This window comes from Saccopteryx bilineata, chromosome 2 (assembly GCF_036850765.1).
Source record: "Saccopteryx bilineata isolate mSacBil1 chromosome 2, mSacBil1_pri_phased_curated, whole genome shotgun sequence".
Lineage (NCBI taxonomy): Eukaryota > Metazoa > Chordata > Mammalia > Chiroptera > Emballonuridae > Saccopteryx > Saccopteryx bilineata.
In genome coordinates this window covers 235,324,072-235,341,334 of record NC_089491.1, presented here as the reverse complement: position 1 = coordinate 235,341,334, position 17,263 = coordinate 235,324,072, and the positions used below count along the sequence as shown (strand labels likewise).

The 17,263-nt window shown below is 39.3% G+C and overlaps 2 protein-coding genes across 11 annotated transcripts in view; both read left to right on the top strand.

Annotated features, from left to right (window-relative positions):
• Positions 1-17,263, top strand: part of PUS3 (pseudouridine synthase 3) — a 284,654-nt gene that overhangs the window by 176,653 nt on the left and 90,738 nt on the right. The window lies entirely within an intron of this gene.
• Positions 1-17,263, top strand: part of CDON (cell adhesion associated, oncogene regulated) — a 121,268-nt gene that overhangs the window by 99,646 nt on the left and 4,359 nt on the right. Inside the window, exons 19-20 of one of the 9 annotated variants that reach the window (XM_066259654.1) lie at positions 16,585-16,615; positions 16,702-16,929. The exons of 7 other annotated variants lie outside the window; for them this stretch is intronic. In XM_066259654.1, the coding sequence (XP_066115751.1) occupies positions 16,585-16,588 (4 nt within the window). In that variant the 3' untranslated portion in view covers positions 16,589-16,615; positions 16,702-16,929. Of the gene's footprint in view, positions 1-11,084; positions 11,406-16,584; positions 16,616-16,701; positions 16,930-17,263 lie in introns of those variants that run through there. One more of the 9 variants, XM_066259652.1, reaches the window with a different exon arrangement.

Sequence of the window (17,263 nt, the reverse complement as noted above, 5' to 3'; positions counted from 1 at the left end):
TGGAGCCATATTTTTGTCCTGAGCCTTGTCATCAGCTTTATCTAATTTGTTAGTAAGATGCTTAGAACTGGTAGAGATATTTCATACACCTGGTGCGTAATCAGATGGGCTTAATGAAAACAAATGATGTTGCCTAAACACATAAACGTTTTCCTTTGTAGTTCTTGTGGCCATCAGCAGGTCTTGATTCAGTGTAGCTGTTAGAATGATATTATTAGAGTCTAAGAATAAGTAGATGCAGGCCCTGCCACTGCTTAAATCTGTGATCTTGGGGAAGTTGTATAATCTACCCTATGCTTTTTTCCTTCTCTGAAAGATGGAAAATTGTCCTAGGCAATGAAAAGTCACCTGCAGCGTACTCTGATTACAAATTTGAGTAATCTGCTAATCATGTCATTATGATGAGGTATCATCCTAGAACCAACAGTACATCTCATTTTCTTAAAAAATTTAAATAACCTTTACCATTTTGCATTCATGACCATTTGTACGTGGTTATGAGAGTGTGTATAGTATATGGGGTTTCTTATTATACGTGGTTTTTCCCTTTAAGACATCGGTCAATTATATTTCTATTAATTTTCAAATTGGTGACTTCTTACATTTCATGTTTGGGGTTTTCCTTTTTTTGGGAGGGGAAACAGGATGAATTCTCTTCAGCCTTAAAAAACCAGCTTCTCTTTCTCCCTGGCTTAAATCTTCTTCCTAAATAAGGGTGCACCTGTTCAGGGCACATCTTTGCTTGCCTGCATCGCCTCCAAGGTTAACTGGTGCCTCTTCTGGTTCCCAAGGGCCATTATGTGATTGGGCATTTACTAACAGGCTAGATAAATATTAATAAAATATCTACCTTCAGTTCTGGAATATTAAAATGGTTAAATTCAAAGCCCTTGACTTTTTTTAACTTTGAAGTTTAAACAGGTATCTCTTCTCAGGATCCCCCAAAATGGAAAAATTTATAATCTTCAAATGTTGAGAGGTAGATGATATATGATTTATTCCCAAAATATGCTCAATGTTAATCAGTTTACACTTTTAGAATAGCAACATTATTACTAAGAATGAATTTGCATTCTCTAGTCCCAACTAAAATAGTGTGTATACAAGGAGAGGCATAATTTCAGTTAAGTTACGTGAGGGCTGTCAAGTAGGCATTTCGGAGTTTTTGGCTATTCAGTCAGAAAAAACACTGAGTCCTTGCCAGGTACTGAAATAGGTTTAGAGATGTTTCCAGGCAGAAGGAACTGCAAGAAGTCATGAAAGTAGGAAGGATGTTTACAGAAGGGTAAATAGTCTAATTCAGTGGTTATCAAACTTGAGTGTATACTGGAATCACTTGGGGTACTGGTAAAAACACAAATTACAAGGCTCTGTTCTGAGAGTTTCTGATTCCGTAAGTCTAGAGCCAGGCCTGAGAATTTGCTTTCTAAGGAGTTCCCAGTGATCTGCTGCTGTTGCTGCTGGTCCTGGGACCAGGTTTTGAAAACCATTGGAGTAGTTTGGCTGGTGAACAGCAAGTAGCAGGATATAATACTGGGAAGTTGGACTGAGTTGATATCACAGATGACCCTGAGTGTTAGTTAGGGTTTAGTCGTTTATTTAATAAACATTTATTGAGTACCTACCAGGTTATTCTGAGAGAGCCCATAATCTGATAGTGGGCTTGTAATCTAGTGAGTGGAGTTTGAAGAAGCTCATTGAACCTTGTAGTTTTATATTTAAAGAATGGAAATAATCTCTGTTGTCTCTGTAATATAAAGTACAGAGGGATATGAGAATTTTACATTAATCAGAAGAGGTGTAAGATGTGGGATAAATGTTGAGAAACACTGGGCTAGTAGCATCGTAATTCTTTTGAAGGCCTTTCAGAAGGGGACTAATCCACTCGGGTGTTTAGGCTTGATTAATGGTAGCAGTACACAGGTGGGACAGGAGGCAGGAGACCAACATTTCTATAATGAAGACTTTAGCCTCTATGCCAGGACTGGAGGCAAAAGGGCAGAGGCGAGTGATTATAGAGCTGGAATCTTTAAAACTTGGCCACTGATTGACAGGGATTGAGAAAAGAAAGTTCGAAATGAACAAAGTTTAAAACATGGATGATCTGGTAATTGCCATGGTAATAGTCACAGAATGAGAAACTTAATACAATGATATGTTGAGGAAAGGTGATGAATTTGGTTTGGGGCATTTAGCATTTCAAGTACTTACTAGTGGTTATCTAAGCCAAGGAGACAGATGGGAATGCTGGTCATGTGTTCAGGGGCAGACTGAAGCTATGATATATATACAGGAGTCATTTGTATCAAAGTGATAGAACTTCAGAATGGATGGAATCACCAAGGGAGACAATAAATTTGACTCTAAGATATTTATGTGCTTTATTTCTTAAGTATTTGAAGTGATTAGATACTGTTTTCATAATAGTGTGTGTCCTATCTTTTACTATTTTTTGCTTACTGCCAAGATATATCTTCAGAGAGACAAGGAAAGAGGTGTGATAAAATAAGGAGAGTGAAAAGGAAAAAGAAGATTCATTTGTTTATTCACTCAACAAACAATTATTGAAGTTATTTTTTTTGCAAGAGAGAGAGAAAGGGACAGACAGGAGAAGAGATAAGAAGCATCAACTCTTCATTGTGGCAACTCAGTTGTTAATTGATTGCTTTCTCATATGTGCCTTGACCTGGGGGGGGGGGTGGCTCTAGATGAGCCAGTGACCTTGGGCTCAAGCCAGCGGGCATGGGGTCATGTCTGTGATCCTGTGCTCAAGTCGGCAACCCCATGCTCAAGCTGGTGAGCCTGCATTCAAGCCAGATGAGCCCCCGCTCAAGCTGGCAACCTTGGGGTTTTGAACCTGGGACCTCAACATCCCAGATTGATGCTCTTTCCACTGTGCCACATTAAATGGTCAGGCCATTTATTGAAGTTCTTTAGTGGGACACACACCAGGCTAGGTCCTGGGGATATAGTAGTAAGCAACACACGTATTACCCTTGCTGCATTGAGCTTTTGTGATGAAGAGACATACTTTTTAAAAATCACATCAGTAAATCATAGCATGAATATATAATTAAAACGGAAAAGTAAAGAATGTCTTAGAAAGGAAAGACCTCCTTAAGCAAGTGACGTTTTGCTCTGAACTTCTGAAAAAAATTAAAACTAGGTAAAGGAGGAGATAGGTTTAAGGCTTCCCAGGCAAAGGGAAGGTACCACCTATGCAAAATCTCTGAAGCAGAACTCTAAAATCCTCACAGAGCTTGAGGAGGCTAATTTGCAGGACCCTAGTACATAAAGGGGCCAGAGGTTGAAGTGATATCAGAGAACACAGAACCACAGCAAGTCAGTGGAGGATTTTAAGTAGGACAACATTGTGATAGAACACTATGGACAGTTTGGAAAATAAATGGATGAGGCAAGAGAAGTGGATACAGAGAACCAGTTAGATGGCGATTGTAGTAGTCCAGATGAGAACTTGTGCACTGGGATAGTTGCAGTAAATAAGGAGAGGAGTCAATGGGTTTGAGAGATTTGGGAGATGCAATTAAAAAATAAAAGGATAAGCCCTGGCTGATTGGCTCAGTGGTAGAGCGTTGGCCCAGCGTGTGGAAGTCCCAAGTTCAATTCCCAGCCAGGGCACACAGGAGAAGCGCTCATCTGCTTCTCCACTTTTTTCCCTCCTCTTCCTTTCTATCTCTCTTTCCCCTCCCGCAGCCAAGGTTCCATTGAAGCAAAGTTGACCTGGGCACCGAGGATGGCTCCATGGCCTCTGCCTCAGATGCTAGAATGGCTCTGGTTGCAATGGAGCAATGGCCCAGATGGGCAGACAAGCGTCCCCTGGTGGGCATGCTGGTGGATCCTGGGTCAGGTGCATGTGGGAGTCTGTCTCTGCCTCCCCGCTTCTCACTTCAAAAAATACACACATACATACATACATACATAAATAAATAAATTAATAAATAAATGGTATAAGTAACTGGTTGATGAGGCAGGTTGAGAAGGAGGTGTCAAGGATGGTGTCCAGGTAACAATGCAGTCGCTGAGCTAGAAAATGCTGTAGGAGATGAAGAGAGACTGTTTATCCCTTAGCACATTTTTGGAAGTCATCCTGCTTGACCCCCATCATACCTCATTAAACTCACCTTGACCCAGAGTAGCTCTCCTAGTCCACAGGTGCCTAAGAACTGGAGAAGTCTTGCTATGGCCTTCTCCATATGGAATCTTACCTGCACTGTACCTGGCTCCTCCACATTCTTCTCTGCCCTCTTGAGTTTACACTTAAATGCATTTTTTGGAGTCGACATTTAAGAAACAAGTCACTGCCAGCCTTAGATCCCTTTATCCCTTTGTTTTAGTAATAAACTATCTGGAGAGAAAACTTGGGCATTGTCGTCTAAGCTGGAATAGTGATGTAACCCTTCAGAGTAGGTAAGAGAGAGTGTGCATTGTAGCAATCTGTGGAGTTTTATTTGACTCTAGGGTTTTTGTGGCATATTATAAATGACTGCCTCACTGTGTTCAAGTCAATTTGAACTCTTTTCAGATATTAAGAGTAATATATAATGCTTGCTAGGAGCAGCTAGAAGGAAGTATACCCCATAAGCTTTTCAGGGATCTGGTCCCTACACTTAAAGATTTAATTGAAAGGCCAGCTTGAGCAAAGACACCAATGAAACGAAGAACAAAGATCCAGGGTACCAGAGGTGGCAAGATGGCGATGGAGTTGGTGGACGTACCAACTTCTACCTCTCAGAACCAAAGTGGATTACAACTTAATTTTAAGAACCATCATCTGGAAAAACCAACTTTGGACTAAACTAAGAGGACTCTTTAACCAAGGAACACTGAAGAAGCTACACTGAGACTGGTAGGAAAAACAGAAACACGGAGAGGGCTGCCCAGCTCCCAGGGTGCAAACCGCAGCTCGGAGGGGCTCGCATGGCAGGAAGTGAGTTTAGCGGAGAGGGGAGGGTCCTGGGCCCCAGGACCAAAGCCCCAGAGACTACAAAAGGCATATGGACAGTATTTATCTGCAAAACAAGCTAGGATACTGTTTGTGAGAAAGAGATTTCTCAGACCCAGGATTCTTCTTAAAGGGATCATGCAGAAAACCTCTTAACAACCACTCACCTGAGACTTGGGGGTACGGGGAGAGATGAGAGGACCAGAGCAGCAGGAAGAGAGAGTAATCTAGGAGGCACAGGGAGAAACACTTTGAGGGACAGTCACCCTAACCCTTGAGTTGAGTCACTCCCCAAATCTAAAGTGAATATTCCCCCTGGAACCAGCAATACCAGCAAAGGGAAGCAGGACACCAGCCAAACAAGCTCTTCCACGGCACGCAGAGCAAAGTTGCTTAGAAGGAGGGAGCCATCAGGAATATAGTATTGAGTGCTAGGGTCTGAGCTGCAGCGCACCCACCCACACTGCTGAGGGCTCGCCGGACGGTGCACGGCAGCTGGACGCTGAAGCGTAGTCCTATTGATGGGGGCGGAAGCCGGGCCAGCCACGACTGAGGCCTGGCATGAGCTCAGTCTTGCCTGGCGTGGGCAGAAGGGGCACACGAAAGCAGTCCAACCCAACTGTGGGCCAGGTAAGCAAGAGCAGTCCTGCCTGCAATCCGGCCCGCAGGGGCAAGGTGAAAGCCAGAGAACTGGTGGAGAGCTACAGCTGAGCATAGGAGCGTGGCCCTTACTGTGGTGCCAAGGCTTGTGGCCCCGGCACAGCGTGCAGCCCCACCAGAGCATGCAGGGCAAGGGCCAAGGCCAACAACAGGGCCAGCAGCCCTGGCATGTGAACACAGCCCCACCTGTGGAGGAGAGGCAGAAACCGCAGTGACTGCTGCAACAGGCCGGCGACGGCAATGCCCCTACCTGAATGCCTGAGGCAGCGGCAGAGTGGGTGGCGGGCCTGCAGACAGACCACACCTAGGGAACACAGAGGCTACACCCATTGGACTCCTGTGATCACACCCTTCTTATACACAGACAAAATGGGAAGGCAGAGAAATGCAACCCAAATAAATCAAGAGAAATCCCCAGGAAAGGACTTGAATGAGTCAGATATAAACAAATTATCAGATGCAGAATTTAAAATAATGATTGCTAGGACGCTCTTATTTTAGAACAGCAATAGATGGACCTAACAAGCACTTAAATAAAGAGATAGCAAATATAAAAAAGGACATTGTAATAATAAAAAAGAATCAGAAATGACAAATACAATATCAGAAATGAAGACCACAATGGAAGGAATTAAAAGCAGGATGGATGAAGCTGAGGATTGAATCAGCAAGTTAGAGGACAAGATAAATGAAGGCACGGAAGCAGAGCAGCAAAAAGAAGAGACTCAAAAAGTCTGAGGAAACTTTAACAGAGCTCTGGGACAACATGAAGAGAAATAACATCCACATCATAGGGGTTCCTGAAGAAGAAGAGAAAGAACAAGGGATAGAAACCTTGTTCAATCAAATCATGGCTGAAAACTTCCCAAAACTGATGCAGGAAAACATTGCACAAGTTCAAGAAGCACAGAGAATCCCATTAAAGAGAAACCCAAAGGAATCCACACCAAGACACATCATAATTAAAATACCAAAGCTAAGAGATAAAGAGAAAATATTAAAAGCTGCTAGAAAAAAAAGACTATCACCTACAAAGGAGCCCCCATAAGGATGACATCCAACTTCTCAACAGAAACACTTGAGGCCAGAAGGGAATGGCAAGAAATATTCAAAGTAATGTAGAACAAGAGCCTACAACCAAGACTAATTTATCCAGCAAGGCTATCATTTAAAATTGAAGGAGAAATATATATTCAATATAGTACATGAAAGTCCTTGCTACAGCAATCAGAAAAGAAGAAGAAATAAAAGGCATCCAAATTGGAAACGAAGAAGTAAAACTATCATTATTTGCAGATGATATGATACTGTATATAGAAAACTGTAAAGTCTCAGTCAAAAAATTACTGGACCTGATAAATGAATTCAGCAAGGTGGCAGGATATAAAATTAATACACAGAAATCAGAGGCATTTTTATACACCAACAATGAACTATCAGAAAGAGAAATTAGGGAAACAATCCCTTTCACTATTGCAACAAAAAAAATAAAGTACCTAGGAGTAAATTTAACCAGGAGGTTAAAGACTTATACTCGGAAGATTATAAAACATCGATAAAAGAAATCAAGGAAGATACAAACAGTGGAAGCATATACCATGCTCATGGTTAGGAATGATAAACATCATCAAAATGGCTATGCTACCCAAAGCAATTTATAAATTCAATGCAATACCAATTAAAATACCAATGACATATTCAAAGATATAGAACACATATTCCAAAAATCTATATGGAACCAAAAAAGAACATCAATAGCCTCAGCAATCTTGAAAAAGAATAAAGTGGGAGGTATCTCACTTCCTGATATCAAGTTACACTACAAGCCAATTGTACTCAAAATAGCTTGGTACTGGCATAAGAACAGGCATATTGATCAATGGAATAGAACAGGGAACCCAGAAATAAACCCACACCTTTATGGACAATTGATATTTGACAAAGGAGGTAAGGACATACAATAAAGTCTCTTTAACAAATGGTGTTGGGAAAATTGTACAGCTACCTGCAAAAAAAGGAAACTAGTCCACCAACTCCCACCAGTTACAAAAATAAACTAAAAATGGATAAAAGACTTAAATGTAAGGCATGAAAACATAAGCATCTTAGAAGAAAACATAGGCAGTAAGCTCTCGGACATCTCTCGCAGCAATATATTTGCTGATTTATCACCACAGGCAAGTGAAATAAAAGACAGGTTAAACAAATGGGACTATATCAAACTAAAAAGCTTTTGTACAGCTAAAAATATGAACAGAATAAAAAGACAAACCACACAATGGGAGAACATATTCAACAATACATATGATAAGAGGTTAATAACCAAAATAAAGAACTTGTAAAACTCAACACCAGAAAGACAATCCAATCAAAAAATGGGCAAAAGAAATGAATAGACACTTCTCCAAAGACGACATACAGATGACCAATGGACAGATGAAAAAATGTTCAACATCACTAATCATTAGAGAAATGCAAATTAAAACCACAATGAGATATCACCTCACACCTGTCAGAATGGCGCTCATCTACAAAACAATACACGATAGGTGCTGGCGAGGATGTGGAGAAAAGGGAACCCTCCTGCACTGCTGGTGGGAATGCAGACTAGTGCAGCCACTGTGGAAATCAGTATGGAGATTTCTCCAAAAAGTAAAAGTGGAACTGCCTTTTGACCCAGCCATCCCACTTTTAGGATATATCCCAAGAACACCATATCACCGATTCAAAAAAGGAAATGCACCCCCATGTTTATGGCAGCATTGCTTACAATAGCCAAGATCTGGAAACAGCCCAAGTGTCTGTCAGTGGACGAGTGGATTAAAAAGCTTTGGTACATATATACAATGGAATACTATGGGGCCATGAAAAAGAAGGAAATATTACGTTTTGCAACAACATGGATGGACCTGGAAACTATTATGTTAAGTGAAATAAGCCAGGCAGAGAAAGAAAAATATCATATGACCTCACTGATTTGAGGAATCCAAGGAACAATGTGAACTGAGGAACAGAATTAAACCTGAAGGGAAGAGGGGAGGTAGATGTTGGGAGGGGAGCAAGGGATATTTTGAGGGGAATTCAGGGGTGGGGGGATGCAATTAGGGCGACACTAGAATCTATGTAAACACAATAAATTAAATTAAAAGACTTAATTGAGAAATCCTTGTGCAGTTTGGGTATTTCAAGAGTTAAAACCAATTAAATTTTAATTGATTGAATCAAAAGCTTTTTACCCTTATTTTCTCATATCAATTCAAAGGACAGTAGTGCATTTCTGGATATGTAATCAGATGGGGTTTTTTCAGTTGCTTGGCTAATTTAATGGGATGGGATTGACATTAATCTGGTCTGTTTACCATCAGTCTTGATAATTTGTAAAGAGTAGAGAGGACACTGATGGAATTCACAGACAAATGAACTGAGAGGTCTCATCCAAGAGGAACAAGAAATTAAGGGTCCTGGAGAGATTGGAAACAGGCAGGAAGTAGCCAAGTAAAAATCAGGTTGGAAAATGCATATAATCCATCTGGGAAAAACTACAAGCTATACACAGCTGATAGTCAAGAGGAGAAATAATCTATTGGGAATAGTGCTCTAGCAAACACAACTGTTACAAACTATCTTAGAATTTTTACACAAAGATGATCATAAAGTCTGTGTTGTTGGGTTTGGAAATGAACTTTTACTGGCATGAGACTTCCACTGAAGTCAGATATACTCATAAAAACAGTGTATAGACATGAATATGAAAACATTTTATGATGGTAGTTCTTTCAGGCCTAGCATTTGATCTTTTGAGGTTTTTGTTTGTTTGTTTCTTTGTGACAGAAACAGAGAAAGGGATAGATAGAGACAGACAGGAAGGGAGAGAGATGAGAAGCATCAGTTATTTGTTGTGGCACCTTAGTTGTTCATTGATTTCTTTCTCATATGTGCCTTGACGGAGGGAGGGAGGTTTACAGCAGACCGAGTGACCCCTCGCTCAAGCCAGCGACCTCGGGGTTTTATACCTGGGCCCTCTGTGTCCCAGTCCAATGCTCTATCCACTGCGCCACCACCTGGTCAGGCTTGAATTGGTTTGTTGAGTATGAATTGGTTTGTTGAGAACGGTGGACAGCCACGAGGCCCTGGAGGAATGTCATCAGGGTTCTGTTGCATAGCAACTGATGATCTCCCCCCAGATAAGGGCTACATCAGCAAAACGACAGACACGGTATAAGAAGAAACAGCAACAAACCAATTCCTTGTCTGGGACACCTGAGCTCTGTCTTCTGGCAAGCTGGTTTGTTAGGATTCAGTCCCTTTCCTATTCCAGATCACTTACCTACTTCAGAACAAAGGAACCAATCACACAAAACCTAGTATTTGGTTTCTCTTTCATCTATGGTTGTCTGCCTAATTCCCTAAGAAAAAAAAATCAAAGTACTGTGTCTAATTTATCATATTAAATTGATCAGTACCTTCTTTTTTGGGGGGGGTATTACATGTCTCCTACTTCCAATATGGAGAGTGAGAGTCTGTTGTCAGGGAATCAGGTGGTTAGGAGAGTACTTTTGGTTTTTTATTTGTAAGATTGTGTGTGTAAGCTTGCTGTGTTCATTAAAGTACTTAGTCATTTATTGTCACCAATAAACAAATTCCCCAAAAGAAACTCCCATTCTGAGGCTGGGGTCATTGCAGCTTCTAACAAATTATGTATGAGGAGAACGGTGGACAGCCACGAGGCCCTGGAGGAATGTCATCAGGGTTCTGTTGCATAGCAACTGATGATCTCCCCCCAGATAAGGGCTACATCAGCAAAACGACAGACACAGTATAAGAAGAAACAGCAAAGGTGAGCTGAATATTAAACCACTATCAAGGTGTGACTGCTTCAGAAGTCTTAAGAACATATTCTTGACCTGGAAATGCTGAGGTCGCCGGTTTGAAACCCTGGGCTTGCCTGGTCAAGGCACATATGGGAGTTGATGCTTCCAGTTCCTCTCCCCTTCTCTCTCTCTGTCTCTCCTCTGTCTCTCCCTCTCCTCTCTAAAATGAATAAATAAATAAATAAATAAATAGTTAAAAAAAAAAAAAAGAACATATTCTTGAAAATAAGTATCAGACATCCAAGAGATTTTTGGGTAGTGTAGTCCTTACCCTCCAGGGGTTATCAAAAGAGGAAACAATGCAAAATTCATATAATCATTTAATCAGAGTACTTCTGTATGTAATTATGCTTAACAAATATTCGACTCTGTAATCAGAAATGCAATACTTTCAGAAAATATTTTAGAGGTGCTGTATAGTTTCACTAGAAAATCCGAAATATGTTTAGTCACACACTAAAGCAACATATTTTTCCAAGATCAGTCCTATGCTACTATTCCAGTTTATTTCTTAGTCTGTGCTATTCAGAGTATTAAAGAATACTTTAATATTTTTATGACACTATAATAGTCATTTTTCTATATTGCAGGTTGGTCAGACAGATCTCTCCTGTTTACTATCTTGGTAAACCAACAGGTCCCAGACCTCCCTGTATTCTTGCAAAACAGTATGATTTTTGTCTGTGGCAAAATGCACAGAGTTCTGTTTACTCAAAAAAATTTTTTTAAGCCACATGCACACATGCAAAAGAAGAGAGACAGAGACAGGAAGGGAGAGAGATGAGAAACATCAACTCGTTGCAGCACTTTAGTTGTTCATTGATTACTCCTCATATGTGCCTTGGATAAGGGGCTCCAGCCGAGCCAGTGACCTTGGGCTCAAGCCAGTGACCTCTGGGCTCAAGCCAGCAACCAAGGGATCATGTTGACAATCCCATGCTCAAGCTGGTGAGCCTGCACTCAAGCTGGATGAGCCCATGCTCAAGCCGGTGATCTCGGGGTTTCCAACCCTGGACCTCAGTGTCCTGGGTCTACCTTCTAGGTGCTGCGCCACCACTGGTCAGGCTACTCAATGCTTTTTAAACTTAAAATTGAGAAAAGTAGTTTCATTGAGCCAGAGACAACTCAATGAAGGCTTTCATTCCAGTTTTAAGTCAATAATAGCTGTAACTGAAGCATTGTTTGAAACACCTAAGTATAGTGAAATTATAAAATCTTTGTATTGTATAAACTATAATATGTATTGCAAGAGCATTTTGATGAATTTCACATATTTGCAGACATAGACATTGGTCCTCTTGTCTTTCTCAACTTGTAGATGTCTCAAGTTTACATATACAAAGATACTATTTTTGTGATTATCTGATTGATTTAGAAATTTTCATTAAGCTTTATCAGTAAGTTTATTTTATATGTTATATACCTAATTCTATTCAGGATAGGTATTATATTTCTTTTTTATAGACTATTTCTCTATGCTTATTTCTTAGCATGTAACCCCCAAGTTAAAGCCATTTTTATGTCGACACAAGAAGACCTCTGGAATTGAATACAAGTAATGTGCCTGAATTATTTACATTTGGTTATCTAAGTGGTTAATTACTGATATTATGAGTTAGGATTTGGTGTAGTTGAAAATTTTTAATTAGTTTGGTTTATTATGTTGAGATGTGTATAATAATTACTTTAACAGTCTAACTCAGATTATGATCTCATTATCAACACAGTTGACAATAAAAGTAAACACAGCCGTGACTTCCTTACCTGAAGAATAGATGCTAAAGAATAGGTAGTAGGAGAGCGTGCTTTTCTCTTGCTGAACACCTGTCATTTCTTTTCAAACATATTTGTATTTATTCGCATGTTCTCTCCCCACACATAACACCAAGTGATGGCACCAGCGCACTAGTCTTCATTGCAGTAGTTGGCCCTTCTGTCTTGACCATTTCTTCAGTCCTGCCCATCCAGATAATTCACCTTCCCTGTTGCTCTTACAAAGGGCTCTGCTCAAACTGTTAGTCTGCCCTTATACTTCATTTAAAAATCTCATCCTTTGCTTTAAATTAAAGAAATGAGCAGGAAAAAGATTAAAAAAGAAACAGAAGAATTTAAAGCATCTTATTATCGGTAAGTCTTTATTATTTTACACTATATCATGAAATTTCATTCATGTGAGATTTATATAAACCAATTATTAATTTATAATATTTTGTTTTTAGGGAACTGCCCTGGTTTTTCAAATTCTGGCAAGTATTTTTTTCCTACAGATTAACTTTACTTCTTTTAAATGGAAATTGTGCTCTCTGACCTGATACTTTTTGCTTTTAGGTTTCAGGCACCTTTGTATTACTTCCATGTTCTTGCCGAGAAGTGGGACATGGAGCCAGAGCTCACTTAATTTGTTTTATAACATCACCACGGGGATTTTATTAACTGCCTGCCTTTGCTGTATGTCTCACTGTTCTGAGAGCTTTCTCTGACACTGAACAGTCATTGCCTGTTCTTGGGGAGATTGAAATTGAAGTCAGACAATGGTGAAAGCAGTAGGTGTCAGGAAACTAGACACCAGAACCCATATTGAACAAGGATGGAGGCGCCCACTATTGTAATACAGAAACCTAAAAGGATAAGTGTGTCAGTTCATTCTCACTAAATATACGTGTCTTATCTTAGAATTAGATATGGTCTGCTATAAACTATTTTGAAGAATTAGCTTAATTGTTGCTGTCTAATAATAAACTTGTTTATGAAAAAGGACTTAGAAAGTGTCTGATGGTCTAGTGTTTATTATTCATTTAACATTTTTGAGGTCCTGTTGTATGGCATTTATGTGGTTGATGCTGGACATTATGCCTTTCATTAGAGTCTAATATATGTTAATATATTATTTTTATCACTTCCTAGACAATATAATACTTTAAAACATGTCCATTTTCTTCATTTTTTGTGTGTGTTGTTAGTTTTGTCATATGTTTTAACCTACAGTTATTTAAAACCCTCCAAGACATTACACTTAACTGTTTTTTGCAGTCAGCATTTATTCAGAATTCCTGACAGTACCTTTCTTTTTCTTTTTTTTTTCTTTTTTACAGAGATAGAGAGTCAGAGAGAGGGATAAGATAGGGACAGACAGGAATGGAGAGAGATGAGAAGCATCAATGATCAGTTTTTTGTTTTGATACCTTAGTTGTTCATTGATTGCTTTCTCGTATGTGCCTTGACTGCGGGCCTTCAGCAGACTGAGTAACCCCTTGCTCGAGCCAGTGACCTTGGGTCCAAGCTGGTGAGCTTTGCTCAAACCAGATGAGCCCACGCTCAAGCTGGCGACCTCAGGGTCTCGAACCTGGGTCCTCCGCATCCCAGTCTGACACTCTATTTACTGCGCTACCGCATGGTTAGGCCTGACAGTACCTTTCTTGTTGGTACTCCTTTCCATCAATATGTTTCCTTCTGTCTGCTGCTACTCTTTTTCCTTCAACTTGAACTCTCTTTAGTATTTCTTATAGTGCAGCTCTTAGGGTGCTGGTTTTGGTTTGAAAATGTCTTTAATTCATCATCCTTTTTGAAGGATATTTATTACTGTTTATTGAATTCTAGGTTGTCAATTTTTTTTTTTTTAGACTTTAAAAATGTGTCATTTTTTTTATTGCTTCCATTGTTTCTGTTGAGAAATCATCTGCTGGTTGGTGATGATTTTCACTTTGTATTTCCGGCAGGTTAATTATTCACATTCAAAGTGTAATTTTCTTTGTATTTATTCCAGTTAAGGTTCATAGGACTTCTTGAATCTGTGGCTGCAGTTTTAGAAAACTCTTAGTCTTTACCTCTCCCATTATGATTCTGTCCCAGTCTCCTTTCTCTCCCTCAGAGAGACTCCAGTTATACATAGTTTTAAGCTTTTCACTATACTTGATATATCTCTAAGCTTCTTTATATATTTTTTATCCTTTGACTCTGTGCTTTTATGTTCAGTAAACCTCTCTTCATCTTTGCCCCGCCTGTTCTTAACCCCATGCACTGCGTTCTTCATTTCAGATATTCTACTCTTCAGTGTCGTAATTCAGAATAAACACCATTAGATTCTAGTTCTCTGTAAAAATTCTCCATCTGGCTATCTAGATTTTTTCTTTTGTTCCTGTAACCCGATATGTCTGGTCATTTTTTGTTATATCCTGGACATTGTATATAAAAACATATAGGGGCTCTGGAAAATGTTTTCTTCCTGTAGAAAGAATTTACTTTTGCTTTTGACTGGCAGTTACCTACAGGGTGGATCACTTGAAACCAATCAGGAATTGAGTTAATTTGATGCTGAGTTTCAGTCTTTGTAAAAACCTATTTCTGCTTCACCATTATCTTTACAATGTAACCTTTTGAGGATCCCAGTTTAAAGTGTTGGGTGCTTACTGGGCCTTTTCTCTTTGGCAGGCTCTGAATTCCAGTTTCTCCCTTCAGCCCCATGAAATTGCCCAGAGTTCTGCTCAGCTTCTTACCTATCACTTCTTGCTCCTGGTCTGTGTTGGTGCACTGAGTGGGCAGGGCCTCAGGAGGGAAGTGATGCCTAACAGTGCCTTTACCTTCTCTCTGGAGTCTCAGCCACTCAAGTGCTTTGGTAGCTCTTTGATGACTTCTACAGATTTAAAATAAAATTTCTTTTTTAGTTGTTCTTGGCAAGAGAGTTGTTCTAACAAAAACTATTCAGTCATAGCCAGAAGCCAGAAATTTAGTTTTTAAGAATTATTTCCAAGAAATCATGGTTGTCGTATAGATTTCCCTGACCAGAAAGATATTTCTGGTTTTTTAAAATCAGAATCCTTCTTACTCTCTAATTCCAAAATTGCCAACTAGTGTAATTTCCTTGATTATAAGACAGTTGAGTCTGAAATAGAAGAATATACACCAGTCTCTAGTTGGTAATGTGGGAAGCCACACATATCTATAACTCATCTCTAAGTTGAGTGCTTGCAATGGCTTTCAGATCTTCTTCTGTAACACTTACTGCATCAGATTATAACCTTCAGTTTACTTCTCGGTCTCCTCTGCCACACTGGGAGCTGAACCCTGCTGTCTTTACCATGGTATTTTCAGTGTTTACCACAGTTTCTAGCATTTTGAAGGTATTTAGCAAATGTTTTTTGGGGTTTTTTTAGAATAAAGGGCTCTTCTAGATAAGATTACTTATCCTTTTAATACTCATTAGAAATAGTTTGAATTCAGATAGGTTTTTTTTTCACCCTGGCTTTGCCCATATTTTGGATGAGTACCCTATTTAGAGTCTGGAGTCCCATGAATTGAATGCCTGCAGAGGAATTTTGGGTTCTCTGGATATTGAGACAGTGGAGAGACTAATGATAAATTACCCAGAAGGAAGAGACTGATAACATGGATAACATGGATGTTTAAAAATTGATGTAAAAAGATTAGTGCTCACCCTTGCCAGCATTCCAGATCTCTAAATTTAAAATTCAGAGCTGAGCAAAATGTACAACAGAACAAACAAGGAATGCAATACTGTCTCAGAATCATTATCCGTCTAGCCCAGTGCTCTGGTTCTGACTCCCACAAACGTCCTTCTATACAAGTGCTTCCTTTACTGTATATCAACTTAAGACATACATAGTAAGACTTACCATATTTCCCCAGGTATAAGACGCTCCCATGTATAACACCTTAATGTTGGGGCCCAAAATTTGGAAAAAGAAAAGTATTACATTAAGTTATTAAACTCAAGTTTTATTCATCATAAAATTCATAGAACTCTTCATCACTGTCAAAACTCCCATCCATTAGCTTGTTCTCATCTGTGTCTGATGATGAATTGCTATCTTCAACAATGAGTGTGAAAACAAGCACAAAAAAGCAGGAAATGCAAGTAAAAAAACCTACAACCACTGTATAAGATGCAACCAGTATTTAGACCCCAAATTTTTCAGAAAAATGGTGCATTTTATACGTGGGGAGATATGATAGATTTTAGTTGAAGCAGGTATATATTTTTGCTATATTATTAAAGGTTAAAATTTCAATCCTATTGCATAACTACTCAAATTATGCTGTACAAATGCCTGATCCACTCTGCTTTCATTCCAGATGACTGGTATCTGAATTCCACTAAAGTGCAGTGAGTATATTTCTCTGTTTGATTTAAAGTTGGACTTATTTAAATTAAGGATTTGGTTAACTGACAGATATCTCATTTTCTTTCAGGTCCAGATCTTTCTTCATGCTTAGCATTTGGTATTCCAGTCACTTGAACAAACAGCTGTTAGTAACAGTTGCATGGACCTCCTTTTACTGATTTTTATATGCCCCAGAAACATACCATCCCATGTTTAAAGGATGGAAATCCAAAGAATTCTTTTCTTTATTCCTGCAATAATATTGTCTATCTACAGCATACTCTGTTCAGTTCTTTGTGTTTCTTACCCATCTGCCTAAATCAAAGTCAAATAAAATGTCTTCTTTAAACTTTTCTTATTCCCAATTTTAGAAATAAACAATACATTTCTGAGATTCCTGCCTCTGTTACTGGTGGAATAAAATAGCATGATCAGAATGTGTTTGGTTTTTTGTTTTTTTTTTTTTCTCCTACATGACCATGATTTAATCCTGCTCATCATTAAGTGCAAACTTTGAGGTTGGAAATGCTCCCTTTCTTTGAGGGAGCTGCAGGTTATTCTCCTATCAGTGGAATGCTTGCAACCCTCAAAGAGTTTCCAGCCCAGGAATTCTTCTCATAGTTACTAACCAAAGAATGCTTCTTTCGAGA